The 16,990-nt window shown below is 34.8% G+C and overlaps 1 protein-coding gene across 3 annotated transcripts in view; it reads right to left on the bottom strand.

Moving 5' to 3' along the window:
* Positions 1–1,017: 1,017 nt before the first annotated feature.
* The window catches only part of nompC (no mechanoreceptor potential C), a 54,993-nt gene continuing 39,020 nt past the window's right edge, over positions 1,018–16,990 (bottom strand). The window contains exons 5-20 of one of the 3 annotated variants that reach the window (XM_068776279.1): positions 15,464–15,556; positions 12,673–12,886; positions 11,405–11,601; positions 9,254–9,352; positions 8,057–8,201; positions 7,722–7,879; positions 6,417–7,644; positions 6,145–6,344; positions 5,531–6,067; positions 5,247–5,453; positions 4,468–5,161; positions 3,186–3,200; positions 2,812–3,080; positions 2,128–2,256; positions 1,726–1,861; positions 1,018–1,290 (exon numbers count right to left, since the gene is read on the bottom strand). In XM_068776279.1, coding sequence (XP_068632380.1) covers positions 1,064–1,290; positions 1,726–1,861; positions 2,128–2,256; positions 2,812–3,080; positions 3,186–3,200; positions 4,468–5,161; positions 5,247–5,453; positions 5,531–6,067; positions 6,145–6,344; positions 6,417–7,644; positions 7,722–7,879; positions 8,057–8,201; positions 9,254–9,352; positions 11,405–11,601; positions 12,673–12,886; positions 15,464–15,556 — 4,548 coding nt within the window. In that variant the 3' untranslated portion in view covers positions 1,018–1,063. Of the gene's footprint in view, positions 1,291–1,725; positions 1,862–2,127; positions 2,257–2,550; positions 2,772–2,811; positions 3,081–3,185; positions 3,201–4,467; positions 5,162–5,246; positions 5,454–5,530; positions 6,068–6,144; positions 6,345–6,416; positions 7,645–7,721; positions 7,880–8,056; positions 8,202–9,253; positions 9,353–11,404; positions 11,602–12,672; positions 12,887–15,463; positions 15,557–16,990 lie in introns of all 3 variants that reach the window. The other 2 variants (XM_068776281.1, XM_068776282.1) reach the window with 2 other exon arrangements.

Consider the following 16,990-nt stretch of genomic DNA (forward strand, 5'->3'; position numbering starts at 1 on the left):
GCTAAACTCATGCTGACCAATACCTCTTATCGCGTTTCGAGCTGGTGTAAAAAATTACGTAGGTGTTAAGAAATAATCATCTTCTTTAATGTTTTTGTTTAGACAAACCAAAAATATTTTAAGTTTATTAATATACTTTACGACACAATATAAAAGTATTGTGGTTTTTGAAATTATTTACGTGGTTTTAAGAAGTTAATATTTAAATATTAACTTCTTAAAACCACGAATTAAAATCGAAGACTCCTTAATATTTTGGTTCAATATATGATTTTACTGCCATCTATTGTACAATAAATACAACTAAAATATAAATTTTTTATTAAGAAACTATAACACATTTGATAAGTCATATATATGTAGATATAGTTTTTATTTAAAAACAGGCGAGGAAAATGCCTAAGGAATTTTACAAGTTCATCGTTTTATAGTAAATAATAATTTTCAATTCCATCGTTACACTTATAAATAATCATTAAAATTTATTTATAAAAATTATGTCAAAAAAATCACTAAAAAATATTTAGCAAAATAGGAAACTTAAAAAGCCAAAAATGAGTATTTAAAACATAAAGCTAAATGACTAGAAATTAGTTTAATTTGCTTGGCATAATACGAAATAATAGGAAATTTTAACAATTAAAATTATACGTACGTTTTATAAAAAGTATTATTAATACACATATATTTCAAAAGTAAATCCTAGTGTTTTTTTTATCGCATTGTCAATCTTTACCACCTATCTGTGAAACAGTAGGTTTTAATTTTGAAATCTCAGTAGCCTATTTTTTGTGTACATTATTAGGCGTTTCAATTGATTTTTAATAAAATATATTACACTATAATTCATTATTTACCGACACTTGTCTTAATTCAGTCCAAAAATACTATAAGAAATTGATTTGTCGATCATTGACTTCCTTAATAAATAGGTAAATTTATTTAAAGTGGACAAACATTTGATTATATCGTCGAAATAACTTCGATAATCTGCAAAATATCTGATTTGATATTTGTTTTAATTTCATTCGTAAAGATAAATTCCTGTCAAGTTTAAAACCGTTCAAGGCGGTGCGGCGGCTACGTTGTTGGGAACCACCTCCGATTCTTCGTCAGCGGTGTCGGCTTCGCTATCCTTGGAGATGGGCTCATCAGGTTCATCTCGCATTAATGCTCTATACTTCTTCGCGATAATTTCCCAGTCCACCACATTCTCAATGCGTGTCATATTGTTAAAACTCAACTGAGAGCCAAGGGGACTCAAATGCACAACAGAAAGGCGTGTTGAATCTAAAATAACAAACGAATGAATTTCTTGTTGCGATTCAAATTGTTTTAATTTAAATTATAGTTAAAGTAAATATTATTAAATCAATGCCTCTAACAAACGTAGGTCGTAAGTATTTCCAGCAGAATCCCATTTTTGGCAATAAAAAACAACTGACATGTCCTACTATCAAAAATAATGCATCATTGACCAATCAGCATCTTATCCGCTACTTTTGCAAAGAGTTAACAAAAACATTAAGAGTAACTGTGGAAATGAAGAATAAAATACTAGATGAAACTAGTAGAATAATTCTACTTCTGGCAACAAATAGGCACCAATAAACGAAATACAAAAACAAATTCCTCATTTAAGAATCAAATTAAATAAAAAAGGTGTTGAAGTTGTGACACGTGTAATGTTTTTTTCGTATGAAATAAATAAAGAAATAGTCTCACCTTTTGGCACGACCTGTCCTCGTTTAACCTTGGACAGCCATTTTGCACCCGCTTTGGACCTAGCACTCAATTGGCCTTCTCTTTGCATTCCAATCATGTGTATCAGACTCGGGCGTTTCTTCTTAGTAAGACGATTCTAAAGATACAGTATGATTTGCTTTTATTTTATCATTCAGAACTAGGTATAACAAGTAATAATTAACAGGCAAAAGCAACCCTCTGATTAATATTTTTTTTAATTTTTAATATTACAGATCAATAAACTAAATGATGGTTTTTAAAACTAATACCAAGGAACTGAAGTCTTTGCGAGAAAAAAATATTTTTACAACATTATTTTGGTTAATAAATTAAGGAACTTTTTAATAAGATAGTAGAAAGCTTAAAAAATTGAAACCTTACCTTGCATCTGTGGATCAACCACATTAGCCAAGTTGTGACCAAATTTAATGGTGATGGAGCAGTGTTGGTACGGTGCATATTTCGGATCAACTTCGACAACCCATACTTCCATTCTATATCTGATTGCGCCTAGAATTTTCATTCGTAACAAAATAAGAATTTGGTTTAACAGACAAGAACCTACCAATGAGCTGTGGTTAAAAGTAATCTTGTTAAAAATAATGTTTATAAATATTTTAGGTTAAAATATTTCAACCAATAATTAAGATTCATTTTTACGTAACAGTAGTTTAAAAACCATATAGTTGAGACAGCGGTTAGAATAATTTGTATATAATTTAAAGTTATTTTTTTAGGAAGAGTAAATTTTAAACAGCATCTTTGATCATATCGCCTCATTATCATAGCTGTGACTAAAAGTACCTGAATTCTCTGATACGTGTCGGACATCATGGCAATCAGCAGATTAATTAGTACCACCACCGACACCAACATATAAATCCCGAACACAATTTTGAATAAATAATTGGTCCACGCCGGTTGCGTGTTAGTGTCGTTGCGATGCACTCGCGTCTGCTCCGTCGTCGTCTGTCCGAACACGGCGAAAAACAGCAGCTCGAAGGAAAACAGTGGGTTCATCGTAACTGCGAACAAGACGCGAGTTTGACGTAACCGTGCAGTTACCTGTATGCGCTGATAAGTGTCCGACATCATCGCAATAAGGAGCGTAATGAGCACCACGACAGAGATCAGCAAGTAGCCCCCGAAGACGAACTTGAACAGGTTCTGCGTCCACAAAGGTCTCACGGTCGATACGTAGTTTAAGTCGGACAACGTAATCTGGCCGAAAAGGGCGAAGAACAATTTCTCGAAGGCTTCGATCGGTGATAAAGCCACTAGAAGACAATACTCAAATGGACCCATTTCCAGGATTGCCGGAGAGGTAGGGGTAGCTTAATGCACTCTTTTTCGAATGATGATTTTTATTTAGATGAAGTCGTGTGTTCATGTTTCAGTAGCATCAATTTACCCCTACTGTACAATTATAAAGTGAATACGAATCAAAGGATCATCTTGTATCACAAGTCCCCAAATATTTTAACTGCTTTTTTTAAACGCACGTGAACTTTTGATACGGGATGTTCCATATTCGAATTCAGGTCAAATTTTTAAACATCAACTACTTTGACGTCAAATGTGCACGGATGGGGTAGATTGATACGTGTGAATGTGAAATGAATTTGTTGTTTTGTAACTGTATGTCTGTTGTCTGAGATAGGTCGGTAATTTTGTAACAGTTCAGAAGGATTTATGAAAAACATTTGGCCAATTCCTCAATGCATCATTCCACCCCATTCCTCTCTATTTAGCGATACATGATTAGTGTCGGCACATCAACAGTGCCACAACGACGACAACAAAAACACATCCGTAGCTTAAAGTGATACCTCGAGACACTGATGTGACAAACGCAGGACATAAGCCAGCGACGGCATGCACAAAACATAATTGCTCCATCGAATGCGGTGAGGTCGGCCACTCATTCCACTAAAACTATGATTGTGACGAGCAATGCATCTTCTGTGCCTCCAATGACATCTGGAAAACACATCTCTCGTACAATACACGTAGCGTGTCATGGCAAAAGTCATTGTGTACTTATTCATCGATCTCTTTCTAATTGCGTTTGCATGACAATTTATGATGAAACTAAACATTGTATTGTATTTCGTTACAACTTACACTAAGTGTTATGTTTGTATTGTACACACCTATCACATTCCTCATTCATATTGTGTAGCAACAACAGACATGATCTAACAAGTACTAACTTCAATATTATAATCAATAGACGATGATAACATTCCCGATGAGGCGGCGAACATTCAAGCCTGCAAGCGGATGGTTGGTAAACAATAAAATGGGGTAAGCACACCGATTTGTAATGCAACCGTCATATGAAAAATTTGCTTCGTGAGCAACCAAATAAAATAAACATCTTTTGCCTCTATCTCTAACGTGGACTTACGCCCCGCTGGTCCCTGTTTCCGCCGATATGATTCTCCAGAAGGATTATTAACCCATTGTGAATCATATATTTGTCTTTTCATCCGTAGATTAATATCTATTTCATAATAATTATTATCAATTACATAGGTAATTATCTAATGCTTCTCCTTAATAGTCAAATCAAAAAGTATTAAATGTAAAAATAGTAATAATAGTAATTCATTTTTTAAAAGAAATTTAAATAATGGGACCTTTGTATTGTCAAACAATAAAAGCTGTTTCAGTGTGGTGTGTACTAAAATCTAAAAACCAGAATAGAAAAACACTTACCGTCTGAGAAAAGTTTCCTTCTGGCTTGCCTAGCATATTTATTGTCTTCGGGTTTATTTAAATTTCTAAACGGTTGATTTAACGCGACTATATGCATTGAAAATCCGAAAACAAATATAGCTAACACTGCCAAAAATCTACCTAAATCTTTCATCAAATCGCCAATAATAATAGCCCAGGGACCAAAGAGATGATGGAAAGATAAGAAGTCCAATATTTGAACACAGGCTAGTAAAAAAGACAGAGCAAAACATTGATTCCGGCAGTACATCAATGTGGGCCAATACTTAGGCATTATGAATATCCAACCGACTACATGAGTCGCTACCCCAATCATTCCTAACAATAATACGGCTATTTTTATCCAACCCAGTCCTGATTTATCACTAGGATTAGTTAACTCTAAAAGAAGAAGCCCGCTTAATGATATAAGAAGCATCCACTCATACCACCTCGGCACTAAACTCTCCCTGAATATTGAATTATAAATAGGTGTTATCGCTACTAAAGCTAATAATATCATAAGATAAATATGTGCCGTTAAGTACGACATGAATTTAATAATCGGAATTTTATTATATTTATGACCTAACGGAAGGGAGAACACTAGCCAAACAGGTGGACAAATTATGAATGCGAAAAACAGGAACATAATTTTGATGCCACTCCACTTGAGGCTCCCTCTCCATAGTTCCTGAAAACAATCAAGCGTTGTAAATATCAAAATGTAACCTCAATAGGTAGAATTACTATAATTGACGAAGTTACCTATTTTTTACCTGAAGATATCTTTGGACGACTGTGTGTGCTATAACTTCCTTCTGCTCATTCTCTATTAGTACATCTAAAAATTCGATATTTCTATTATCCGTAGCAGTAAGTATATGACCAGCTGAATCAGCACCGGCAGCAAGAGCTAGTAATTCAGTAGCCATTGCTTCACACTGTTTACCAGCCGCTATGAGATCTTTGGCACGCTCCTTTTCCTAAAAATCAAACGCCCATAACGTTAATATAGAAAAAACAAAAAGTAAATATTATTATCCCCTAACAATAGTCGTACCTTAGTAGATAAATTTATATAAAGGTTTGATAATTTCGCAGCTGTATCCACAGGTGCTGGTGAAACCAATACAAATTCTTCAATAGGAATATTGTTATGGTTCTTAGAACAAACCATTAAATTATAAATAAACCTCTTGTCGTCCATTAGAGATTGAGTATCATGTTCCTTATGTAATAAATATTCGAGAACATCATTATGATTCTCTGAAGCAGCAAACCAGATCGGAGCGCAATTTAAATTAGTTTCGCTTTTAGGTGAGGCTCCAGATTCGCATAATAACTTCACTACGTTTAAGTGACCGGCTTTTGCTGCACAATGTAACGGTGTCCATCCATTTTTGTCTGTTGCGTTTATTTCTGCACCTTGGCCTAATAAAACTTCGACCATTTGATAATGTCCGTATGTTGAGGCGATGTGTAATCCTGTTTTACCGTGCCTGTCGATGCTTTGAAGTAATTCAGCTGACCTGCTTAATAATAAACCGACGATGGACATGTGACCACCGAAACATGCCAAATGTAATGGATTGTATCCCTGAAAAAAAGTTTATATTTCATTTTTCACAGTACACAATATTGTAAAAATAAAGAAAGTGTAAATAGTTTTCGTACATTTTCATTACTTGCAGCATCAACCTGAACCCCCGGCGAGTTGAGAAGTAATCTCACAACATTTTCATTACCATTATACGCTGCAAGATGAAGGGGTGTTAGTCCAGATTCAGCACCTAATACTGGAACTAAGGACACCCCTGTAGGCGGTTCCGACTTCACCGTCCCGGGAACGTACGAAAGAAGTTCACGAACAGTTTCTAGAATATATTTAAGTATATTAATTACCTTTTTGCTTTTCCACAAAATTTTAAGTCATATTATTTATTTACCGGCTTGTCCGTAATACGCCGCAATATGAAGAGGAGTCAAACCCAATTTTTTACTGGAAATCCTTAGAGTATTTGTTGATCGCATGACGTCTAGAACATTTGTATGCCCATGTTCTGCAGCTAAATGTACAGCTGTTAAACCCGCTCTATTTTCATCGGTACAAGACGCTCCGGCTCTAACAAGAACTCTAACTACATCAGCATGACCGCCCTCTGCTGCTAATTGTAACGGAGTTGAATCATTTAACTTATTTCTTGCTGATATTACACCAGTTCTATCGAATTTCATCAGTTCTTCGATAACTTTAACAGAACCCTGGATAGCGGCTATGTGTGCACATGTGTTACCGTCTTTTGTAGTCGCCATAACTAAGTTAGGATGTTGCTGAAGAAATAACTGAACCACTTCAGAGTAATTGTTCTGTGCCGCTGCATGTATAGGCTTTTGACCTAACTCATCTGTGGCGTCAATATTAGCTCCTAATTCCAGCAATAATTTACACACTTCTATTTGTCCACTGGCTGCGGCCAAGTGCAACGGTGTCTGTTTCTTTAATGTTAGCACATCAATCATTGCATTATGATCTCGTATGAGGAACTTTACCAAATGGGCATATCCATTCATAGCAGCCAAATGTAAGGCCGTTCTTCCGTTTCTTGCTTTAGAATTTATAAATGCTTTGTTCGTAAGTAGAGCATCGCATACTTGTAAGTATCCATGTTCAGCAGCGAGGTGTAGTGCGGATCTGCCTTCTACGTCAAAAACATCTACCCTAGCGTGATTAGTTAATAAGTTATTTACAAGTTCCATGTGTCCTCGATGGCACGCTATTAAAAGAGGAGTCCAGCCAATAGAGTTTTGTTTATTGAGAGCTTTACTGACGTCTGCTGTTGACATATCAGAAATCATTTCTGTCATGACGTCATTATTACCAGCAATAGCGCAAAAGTGAAACACTGTCTCGTGGTTATGTTTCGTCACTAATGTAACATCAGCTCCATTCTCCATCAAACATTTTACAACTTCTCGATCAGCCGACGGTGTCTTTACTTCTTCTTTTGTTATTTTACATGCAAAATGTAGCGCACTAGCGCCATCTTCATCGACGGCATCTATATAGGCTGTGGCAATGGTCTCTCCATTATTTTCTTTCACGAAATCAATCAAATGCCGAACTACATCCGGCTTGCAACTTCTACATGCCATATGTAACGGTGTTTCCCCAGACTGTGAAATCAAATCTGCTTTTTATTACACTAGTCCACATTGTTATATCACTTCTAAATCATTACAAATTTTATTACCTTCGTTTTTCTCAAAGGATCTCCGCCATCTTCAAGAAGGAGTAACAGAGTAGCTAAGTTTCCGTACTTGGCTGCAACGTGTACTGGGGTCATACCATCTTCGGTAGCCTTATTTGGTCCCGCGCCGGATTTCAACAGCATTATAGCGCATTTGTCTCCTTAGAATTTAAAAAATACAAATTATTTTTCGTTCGTATAACATATGATTGAAAAAAATAAATGTTAAAGGATGTAAATACAAGGTGATTGGTTACATGTACTGATTTATACCTATTTCAAATCAACCTGTACTAAGAGATCACACAGATCATAATGTTATACAAAAATTCTTTCACCATCAGGTATTCTGGCGGCTATGTGCAGAGGAGTCTCCCGTTGCCTCCCCCCTCTAATGTGTACATCTGCACCGTACCCCAAGAGAGTTTCAACCACCGCTGGTTTGCACGATTCCACTGCGACGTGAAGTGCTGTGTAGTTATCCTAAAAAAATAAACAATAAGGGATCAATACAAAGAAACAGCTTTGCAAGCTTTCGGGATTCATATATAATTTCGTTTATAAGTATTTGAAGAAAGATAGATAAAGATTTTGTTCTTTTTATTGAATATGCATTTAATTCAGTCTTAAAAAATTTATCGAACTATGAACATTTCTGTATCTTTTATTGTTATTTTAGTTTGAGTGAGGATGTTTACTCATAATATTAATAGATATTGTGTGTCCCAAATTATAACCGATCTAATACATTTCATCATCGTGTGTTTTTGTTTGTTCTGTTTTTGTCTGGGGTTCTAAAAAGATCAACATCTTTATAGAACCCCGAAATATTATAACTCAATTCACAAAAATAATAGTTACATAATGCAATATCAATAGATTTCCACTTATTTACAACTTTAACGACTCAGCTTATATTTTAGATTTTAAATATTTTTACAATATGTAATATTATTGCGGTAATAAAAATAATTTAATTATTGCAATGGTACCAATGTAGGCGCAAATAACAAAATCTACAAAATATTGATAATGTTCAGCATATGATAACTACGCTTTTCAAAGTGTAAATACGCCTACGTCTCGTAGCCGGTATAGATGTAGCCGCAAATAACAAAATCTACAAAATATTGGTTATAAATAGAAATATCTACTTTTATTGTCATCTAGTAGCTTTTAGCATATGATAACTACGCTTTCCAAAGTATAAATACGGGGCGTAGGTGTTCGTAGCGTTGGCTACGTAAATGCCTACGTCTCGTAGCCGGTATAGATGTAGCCGCAAATAACAAAATCTACAATATATAGGTTATAAATAGAAACATCTACTTTTATTGTCATCTAGTAGCTTTCAGCATATGATAACTACGCTTTCCAAAGTATAAATACGAGGCGTAGGTGTTCGTAGCGTTGGCTACGTAAATGCCTACGTCTCATAACCTACTTTTATTACAATTTTGATATCACAATCGAAACTCAATGTTGGTAAATTCACCTCTGTACGTTTTTATATAAAATTAAGAAAAAATAAATACGTTAGTAGTGACGTCCACGCTCTCCCCTTTCTGCAGCAGCGTGTTAATAATACCGACGTGACCATAACGAGCCGCTGTGTGGATACTTCTAGCTCCGTCCTGAAAAATTTTTAAAACATTATTAAACCGGAAAATATTGAAACGTATTGTCATATAGTTAGCAGCTTTAAATTTAAATATGTATATCAGATTTGGACAAGAAATTTCCAGTTCTATTACATACTGAATTAGAGAAACGGCAACGCTCGCGTACTGATAATTCACGTTAGTAAAGACGATCAAAAGTCGCAACACACAGACTCAGTTTGACTAAACAACTAAGTTTGATGGAGTCCCAAACCGGTCAAATTCAAAGTACGAGTACAGGCCCTAAGGGAGCTTTATGAAGCTATCCTAACTTAATTACTGAGGGCGTTTAGCTTAAACTTTTGTTATTTTTTAAACTAATGTTACAATTATGTACTATTGTCGATGACTCAGCAAGTGTACTGTTTGATTTATTATAGATAAACGTTTTAAGAGGGTGAGCCCATTTGGTCTCATTTAATGTATGGTACACAATATAAAAAGATCAATGGTTTCAGATATATTCAATAAAGTAATAATATTATAGTAGCAAAAAGCGTTTTCAAAATTTAGATTATTACATATTATTATGATTTATTTTTTACTATTATAATTAATTATCTATTCCTGCCAGACTTTGTACTGCTAGAAGTTATTGGCCAGTTGAATTCCAATAAAAAAATATTGTAACATATTTAAAATTAATCAATTTATACAGGATGATTGGAAATATGTGTAAAAGCCACAAAGCTTTTTGATAGGGAATGAACTATACATACACATCTTTAAAGTGTTTACACATAGAACCAGTCAACCTGTATACACGATACAAATATACTCACGATATAGATTTACTCGCGATACAGCGTTCAACATTGGTTACTTTAAATATAAAGGAAATTTTAAAAATGGAACACGAAATCTAAACAAGGTCGTTGAACTACACGCATTCTTTAATTATAGGTTAGTTATTTAATTATAAGCGATAATAGAAATAGGTATCAAGATTTTTCACCGTGACCATGATTCTTTATTTTTTGCGTAGACATAATATCCTAAATCAAAATCCTCCTAATGTAAACCATGATTCGCTAGGTATTATGAAATTAGTGATTCAACTAAAGGAACAAGTAACTTTAAATAACTGCACAGGACAAAAGTGTTAAAGTTGACAATAATATTTTTTAAGCTTTTTTGTGTTTCCTTTCTCTCTTTTTAATCGCTCTCCTTATTACTGAGGAGCGTGACTATTTTTAAGACTGTATTGTGTCAGGTTCTACGATATACCCTTTGAAACTTCATTCTATCGACTTCTTGTTTCTATATTCCCAACCACTAACTTCCATTTTATTTTAAGTTGTACGAAATAATTACGTTATTATTGAAAATACGATTTAAAACATTGTGTATCCTAAACCTAAGTAGACAAAGCATCTTTATATCTTTAGGTGTTAGAAAATTATTAAAGACATAAAATTAATTATAATCTATGCCTTGCAGTGGGCGTCAACTGATATCAGCGTAAATAACCTTAATTATAAAATAATACTTAGCAAACACTGTTCCGCAACGCTATCTTAAACTATTTCAACGTCTATATAGAATTTATATTAAATTTCAATCAAGCTTATGTACATGTACATACGAACAACAAGAAAAGCAAGCTCGAGCATTTAAACCATTACGAATTTCCAAAAGAATATTTTCGTTTTCCAGACTCCCAAAAGCATGTCCATATTAACATATATGTTTTACAAGACAACAATGTCGCAGATATCATGGACTCAGGACTACACTAATATCTTCATTCTCCAGGATTATTCTTTGTGATTAGAAAATAATTTAAAAACACTACGACCAAGTTATATGAAAAATGACGCTATGGAGAGAAATGTTGTCCAAGGTAGTGAATAAATCAAGATCAAGGTCGTACAGCATTTCGATGGATAGAACAAGTGAGAGGTCTTTCCATGTTGCCCCTAGTTTAATCTAGTCAGGCTAAGTTCCTTTGAGAGAGAAGTAAGTAAGTGACTGTAAGACGCCCTAAAATCTGTCAAGATACTACTCAGTTTACAACATACGCACCTTATTCGGCATATGCAAGTATACGCCTTTCTTGAACAACATCATAGCGCAATCCGCGTGGCCGTTCAGGGATGCAATATGCATAAGGGTGCTTCCATCTTTGGTGCGTTCGAAGATCGATGCCTTGAACTTGTCCGCGAGCAATTCAATAATCGCCGCATGACCGTTCTCCGCCGCCAGGTGCATCGGCGTGCGATCTGTGCCCAAAATAATAAAACACAAATAAAAAAATAATCATTACGGAGGAACAAAGGTTTTTTAAAAAAATAATCCATCTTTCAAAAAGGATTTCTTTTTACTTCAATGTTATAACATCCGGTGCTTTACCTTGAAACTTACATACATGAATATTATTTCCTTAATGTTCCGTCGGTCGAGCTTAGAATTAAATGCAGGAGTAATTTATTATAATCACGTGTTATAAATGATTGTAGCAATAACAAGTAATTTTCTAGAAAATATTAATAGTTACTAAAAACGAAATTCAATAAATATTCAAAGCTCAATAAAAATACACTTTTGACAAACTGAAAAACTTTTATTTCTATTTGTATATATTATTTCTTATTATATTTTTTATTCTATTGTATATTAAATTAGCTATGTTAGTGCTCGTCAATTTTTTTGTTCATTCCCTTGACACTGTCATACGAGAAAGAGAAATAATAATCGAAAGTTACGTTGGATTTAATGCCTCACCTGATAACCTTTAAGCTTCTCTTTAAAATGCATTAATATTTAAGGAAACGCTCGCCATTAGTAAGTCAAAGGAGACATTTGAAACTACGACGTAGAATAGATTATAACATATTCAAATACAAATGTTGTTTTCGCTTTTCAAAGTTCCGGCCATTATCATTGTAATATTAGATAGGAAGATCAACATTTTAAAATTCATATTTAAAGACAAATCATTTATTTCTTTATGGTTTCATAAATATAGCAATTATGGAATCGTGTCTGCAATTACCATAATTTTATTTTTTCTTTAGTTTTAACATAAACAGATAACAGTCTCATAGATATGTTAATAGCGGTACGGAGGCGGCTAACAATGGATTCTGTCCCTTTTTAATGACTATGCAAAAATCATGAGAATTTCCGAACATATACTAGGAGCAATACAACACCACAATAGCCTCAACAGGATCCTGAAGGAATTATATACTGATATTGATATTGGCAAAATAAATTAAAATACAGCAGCCATAAAACATATGACTTTTTAATGTCTATTTCTGTAATAAAATGTTGTTCAAGTAGATTACCTTCATTATCCGTGATAGCGGCGTTGGCACGGACCCCATAGAAGTACTTGACGAGCGGCTCGTCTCCCTCGGCGGCAGCAATATGCAGGGATGTCTGACCCGCGCCGTTGACTGCGTCCACAGAGGCTCCGTAGTCCACCAAGATGCGTGCCATGTCCACGTCGCGCCTCCGAGCCGCCAGGTGCAAGGCTGTATCGCCTGCCGGCGTCGCAGCCTGCTGGTCAACGCCATTATCAACCCCAAAACCTCCAAAACTCGAGTTTTTTTTTTAAACATGACTAATGTACAGGTAAGGTAAAATAAACATTTATTATCAATAATAATATTTTAGCAGGTATATATTACAATTGATGTTTGTCGCAGTAGTGTGGTCCTTAAAAGGGAAATCGAACAGGCGGTTTCTATCTTCAACCAAGCATACCAAGTACAGACCAGCAATAAGCTAAGTTAGAATCTCAACTCTGTGGTTCATAGATGGTATTTATTATGCATTTAATTTTCTTACTAGCGATAGTTTAGTACTGATTAGATTTTGGACCTTGGAAAATCTCGATACGAGATTTGTAGGGAAAGGGATTAAATTTATATTTTCGTAAAGGAAAACGAAAAGGTTTCTGGAAGTTGCGATTAGACTTGCGTGTAAGATGTCGTCCTTACACGGAATAAAGGAACACCATTGTGTCTATACGAGATATCGCAACACCTTCGAAGTATTGATCATCGAGGAATAATCATAGGGCCAAAAATCAGCTCTAAGTTCGCAGGGTAGGGTATGTTGAGTATAAAAGGTTTCTCCTCATAAGTAAAAAAAACATTACCGTCTTTACATATGGCCTACACATAAAAGAGACAAGGTTCCTGAGAAATCCTAAGCAGAAACAAGAATACGATCATCTTGAGTCATGCAATATAGAACACATCATCACTATTCCTAAGAAATCCTAAGCAGAAACAAGAATGCGATCATTTTGAGTTATGCACTAAACAACACATCATCACTATTCCTGACAAATCCTAAGCAGAAACAAGAATGCGATCATCTTGAGTTATGCACTAAACAACACATCATAACTATTCCTGACAAATCCTAAGCAGAAACAAGAATGCGATCATCTTGAGTTATGCACTAAACAACACATCATAACTATTCCTGACAAATCCTAAGCAGAAACAAGAATGCGATCATCTTGAGTTATGCACTAAACATCACATCATCACTATTCCTGACAAATCCTAAGTAGAAACAAGAATGCGATCATCTTGAGTTATGCACTAAACAACACATCATCACTATTCCTGACAAATCCTAAGCAGAAACAAGAATACGATCATCTTGAGTTATGCACTAAACAACACATCATCACTATATTTCGATATTCGCCTTACAAGATCAATCTCAGAAAACCCACGTATCTCATTGGTTAGGTAAAAATTTTTTTTTGAATACTCGTTCCCCTATCTTATTTTGTGGCTGAAGTATATTTTACAATAATTTTATTCATTTACTTTTTTTTCTCTCTCATCCTTCATCACATAACCTCTCACTCTCATGGCATATTTTCACATTGCATTTATTCGTCACCCACCTTTCATCCTTCGCCTCATTCCGCCAATTTCACATTTAAATTTTTAATAATATTTAAAAATAAAGGAGCACCGTGAGAAAAAACCTTTAAATTGACCAATTACTGAATTAATGTTACAAAAGTGCAAGCTCGCGTGTAAAATTTGTATCAAATAAATAAAAAAAAATTAATGTCTTGAACAAAAATTAACAGATGGAAAGAATAACTGAAAATTTTATTGTTGTGTACTATATTCTTGTACAACCATATCCAATTGATGTTATTCAACAACCAGAACCTTTCGGCGTGTGGGTGACTATTAATATTTAAAAAAAAAACATTTTTCGTTTATATAAATAAATTAAAAATCCAAAAAAATTTCGTATGTAAGAGACAGAAATATTTAAAACATGGATTAATCAATCGAAGCTAATACGTTATCAGACGGAAAATTCTTAAACTACTCTAGATCTGGAACTCGCCTTTGAACAAAATTTTTTGCAGAACCCTTCTTAGCCATTTAGATATTTTGTAGAAAAAAATGTATCACTCAATATTTTCATAAATAGTCTTAAAACCTTATTAAGAACTTTTAAATTGTATGTATGTATGTATTGGTCGTAAAGGTAAAAAAGGTACATAATAAAATTAAAATTTCAGAACACATTGAAATTCTATGGATATCTGCGTTCGCTTAAAACACATACAAACAAACTAATATGCGTAATGTTTGTTTATAACACATTAAGTTATGAATAAATAGTAGTATACAACTACTATACAACTATGAAGTAACATAGAAACTATTTCTATCTTCAATTAAAAGTTGTATATAGTATATTTTAGCCTATCATTTTATAATTTTGCTAATTAAGAAAAAGAACGTTGATCGCTGTAACACTGTTTATAACTATTACAACCGCTAACGACATCCTGCAAAAAAATATATTGTAGTTTTAAATAAATATAAAAATACATTAAGATTGTGCTCATACAAAAGTGTTTGTGTTTGATGTTTTCTGAAAATATTAATAATGTTAGTAATTCATTCGTAAAATTTATCGTTTGTGCTTTTGAAAACAACGAATGGGGGATATGAGATTGCGTTTTACATGTAAAATTATTTCCCTCATGTACACGAGTTTTAAAAAAGAATGAAATGAATCCTTACGTTTGTACCTGGAAAATGTTTACGTATGTTGTTGTTAGGATTACAAGAAACATACCTTAAGTTGTTCAGCCGTCTGCGCGCTAAGTAGTTCACGCACCATGCTCTGGTTGCCGGCTTCCACCGCCAGCAGCAACGGGATCTTGCCCCTCTGGAAGACCATGTCGCGAATTAACTTTTTCCATTCCCTCTGTCTCGCACGCTCCTTATTTAACTCTATAAAACTCAGCTCCAACTTCTGGAGGTCCCTAGATTGGAGGTTAAACGGCGGACTTCTTGCGCCCGACCTAGAGTTAAGGCTCGCGCTTCTCGGGGCCTCCCTCCTACTGTTCATGGCGGACGTACGACTGATCTAACTCCGATTCACACCCGCACTGAAATTCATTTGATGCAGTGTCTATTCACTGCTCACGCTACCTGCGGCATACCACTGCACGCCGCCCAATTGTGACACCGAAACTAAAATCATATTGCAATCTTCACAGCCGGATTGTCTGTTGAATTCAATGGAATTTAAAAATCGATTGCTTATCGCGAATTCCGCATGCAACTCTTTAAGAACTTCCATGCTGGTATGTGGTCGTATACGTACTTGATCCTCCATAGCGAACTAGAGTATAGTAAAGGTATGAGCGTGCATGGTGGAGCTACCTCACTCTAGTGGTGCCAGAGGGCCGACTGAGACGGGTTCTATTAAAATTACTAATTTTGAAATTCAGCGCCGACGTTATGGCTGAAGCCGATTTGCATTGTAAATTCTCCTTCGTGACGTTCGCGAGGCGGTTAAAGCTCGGCGGATAATTAGCCAGTTTCTATTCGCGTGAGGTTGGCCCGCTGTGCCGGAATGTCCTCGCGCCCCTAACACTACGCTTTGTGTAACTTAATTTAATATCAAATTAGGATAAATAAGTTAAGAACAATACTGCGCAAAGAAAATATGTCCAGATACATGTTCTAATTATATCCCATCGATAGTAGAAGTATCATAAAAAATTATGACCAAAATGAGATTGCGGATCGTTCATCGTGGCGATCTTTGGAATAGGTCTGAGCCTCGCAGTTGACAACTATCGGCTGACATAATGATGAGCCAATATAACAGCTCTCTTCAGTTTAATAAAAGACTTTTTTAAGGGTGGCTGATTAAAAAATGTACTCGCTAAACCGATTTCAATTGTCCTTTTCTCACTAACTTTGATTTTCAAATAAGACCAAACAAGTACATAATCGCAACATAACTTCAATTGTGTGATTTTTTACACGATATGGTTGTGGGCGCGTTTTTGGTAATTCCTGAATGAACAAAGGATGGCAGTACCAGGCGGTAAATTCTACACGCGACGTAGGCATCAAACTTGCATCACATCTATTCTCTTACAAGAACCCATGTAATAACCATAGAAAACTTTTTAACTTATCATCCCCTCTACAATTTAACTCAATTAGGACACAAACTATGAAATCACTGTATAATTCTTAAAAAATTATATTAAACTAAAAACCATATCCATGTTATAACTACGTTTATAAAGGTGCTAACACACTGTCTTCCTTTTACCTTGTTCCTTGCCATTGCAATTCTGTG

This window comes from Battus philenor, unplaced genomic scaffold (assembly GCF_028537555.1).
Source record: "Battus philenor isolate CCGP_79_NKW_IND1 unplaced genomic scaffold, ilBatPhil1.0.hap1 SCAF_12, whole genome shotgun sequence".
NCBI classification, from domain to species: Eukaryota; Metazoa; Arthropoda; class Insecta; order Lepidoptera; family Papilionidae; genus Battus; species Battus philenor.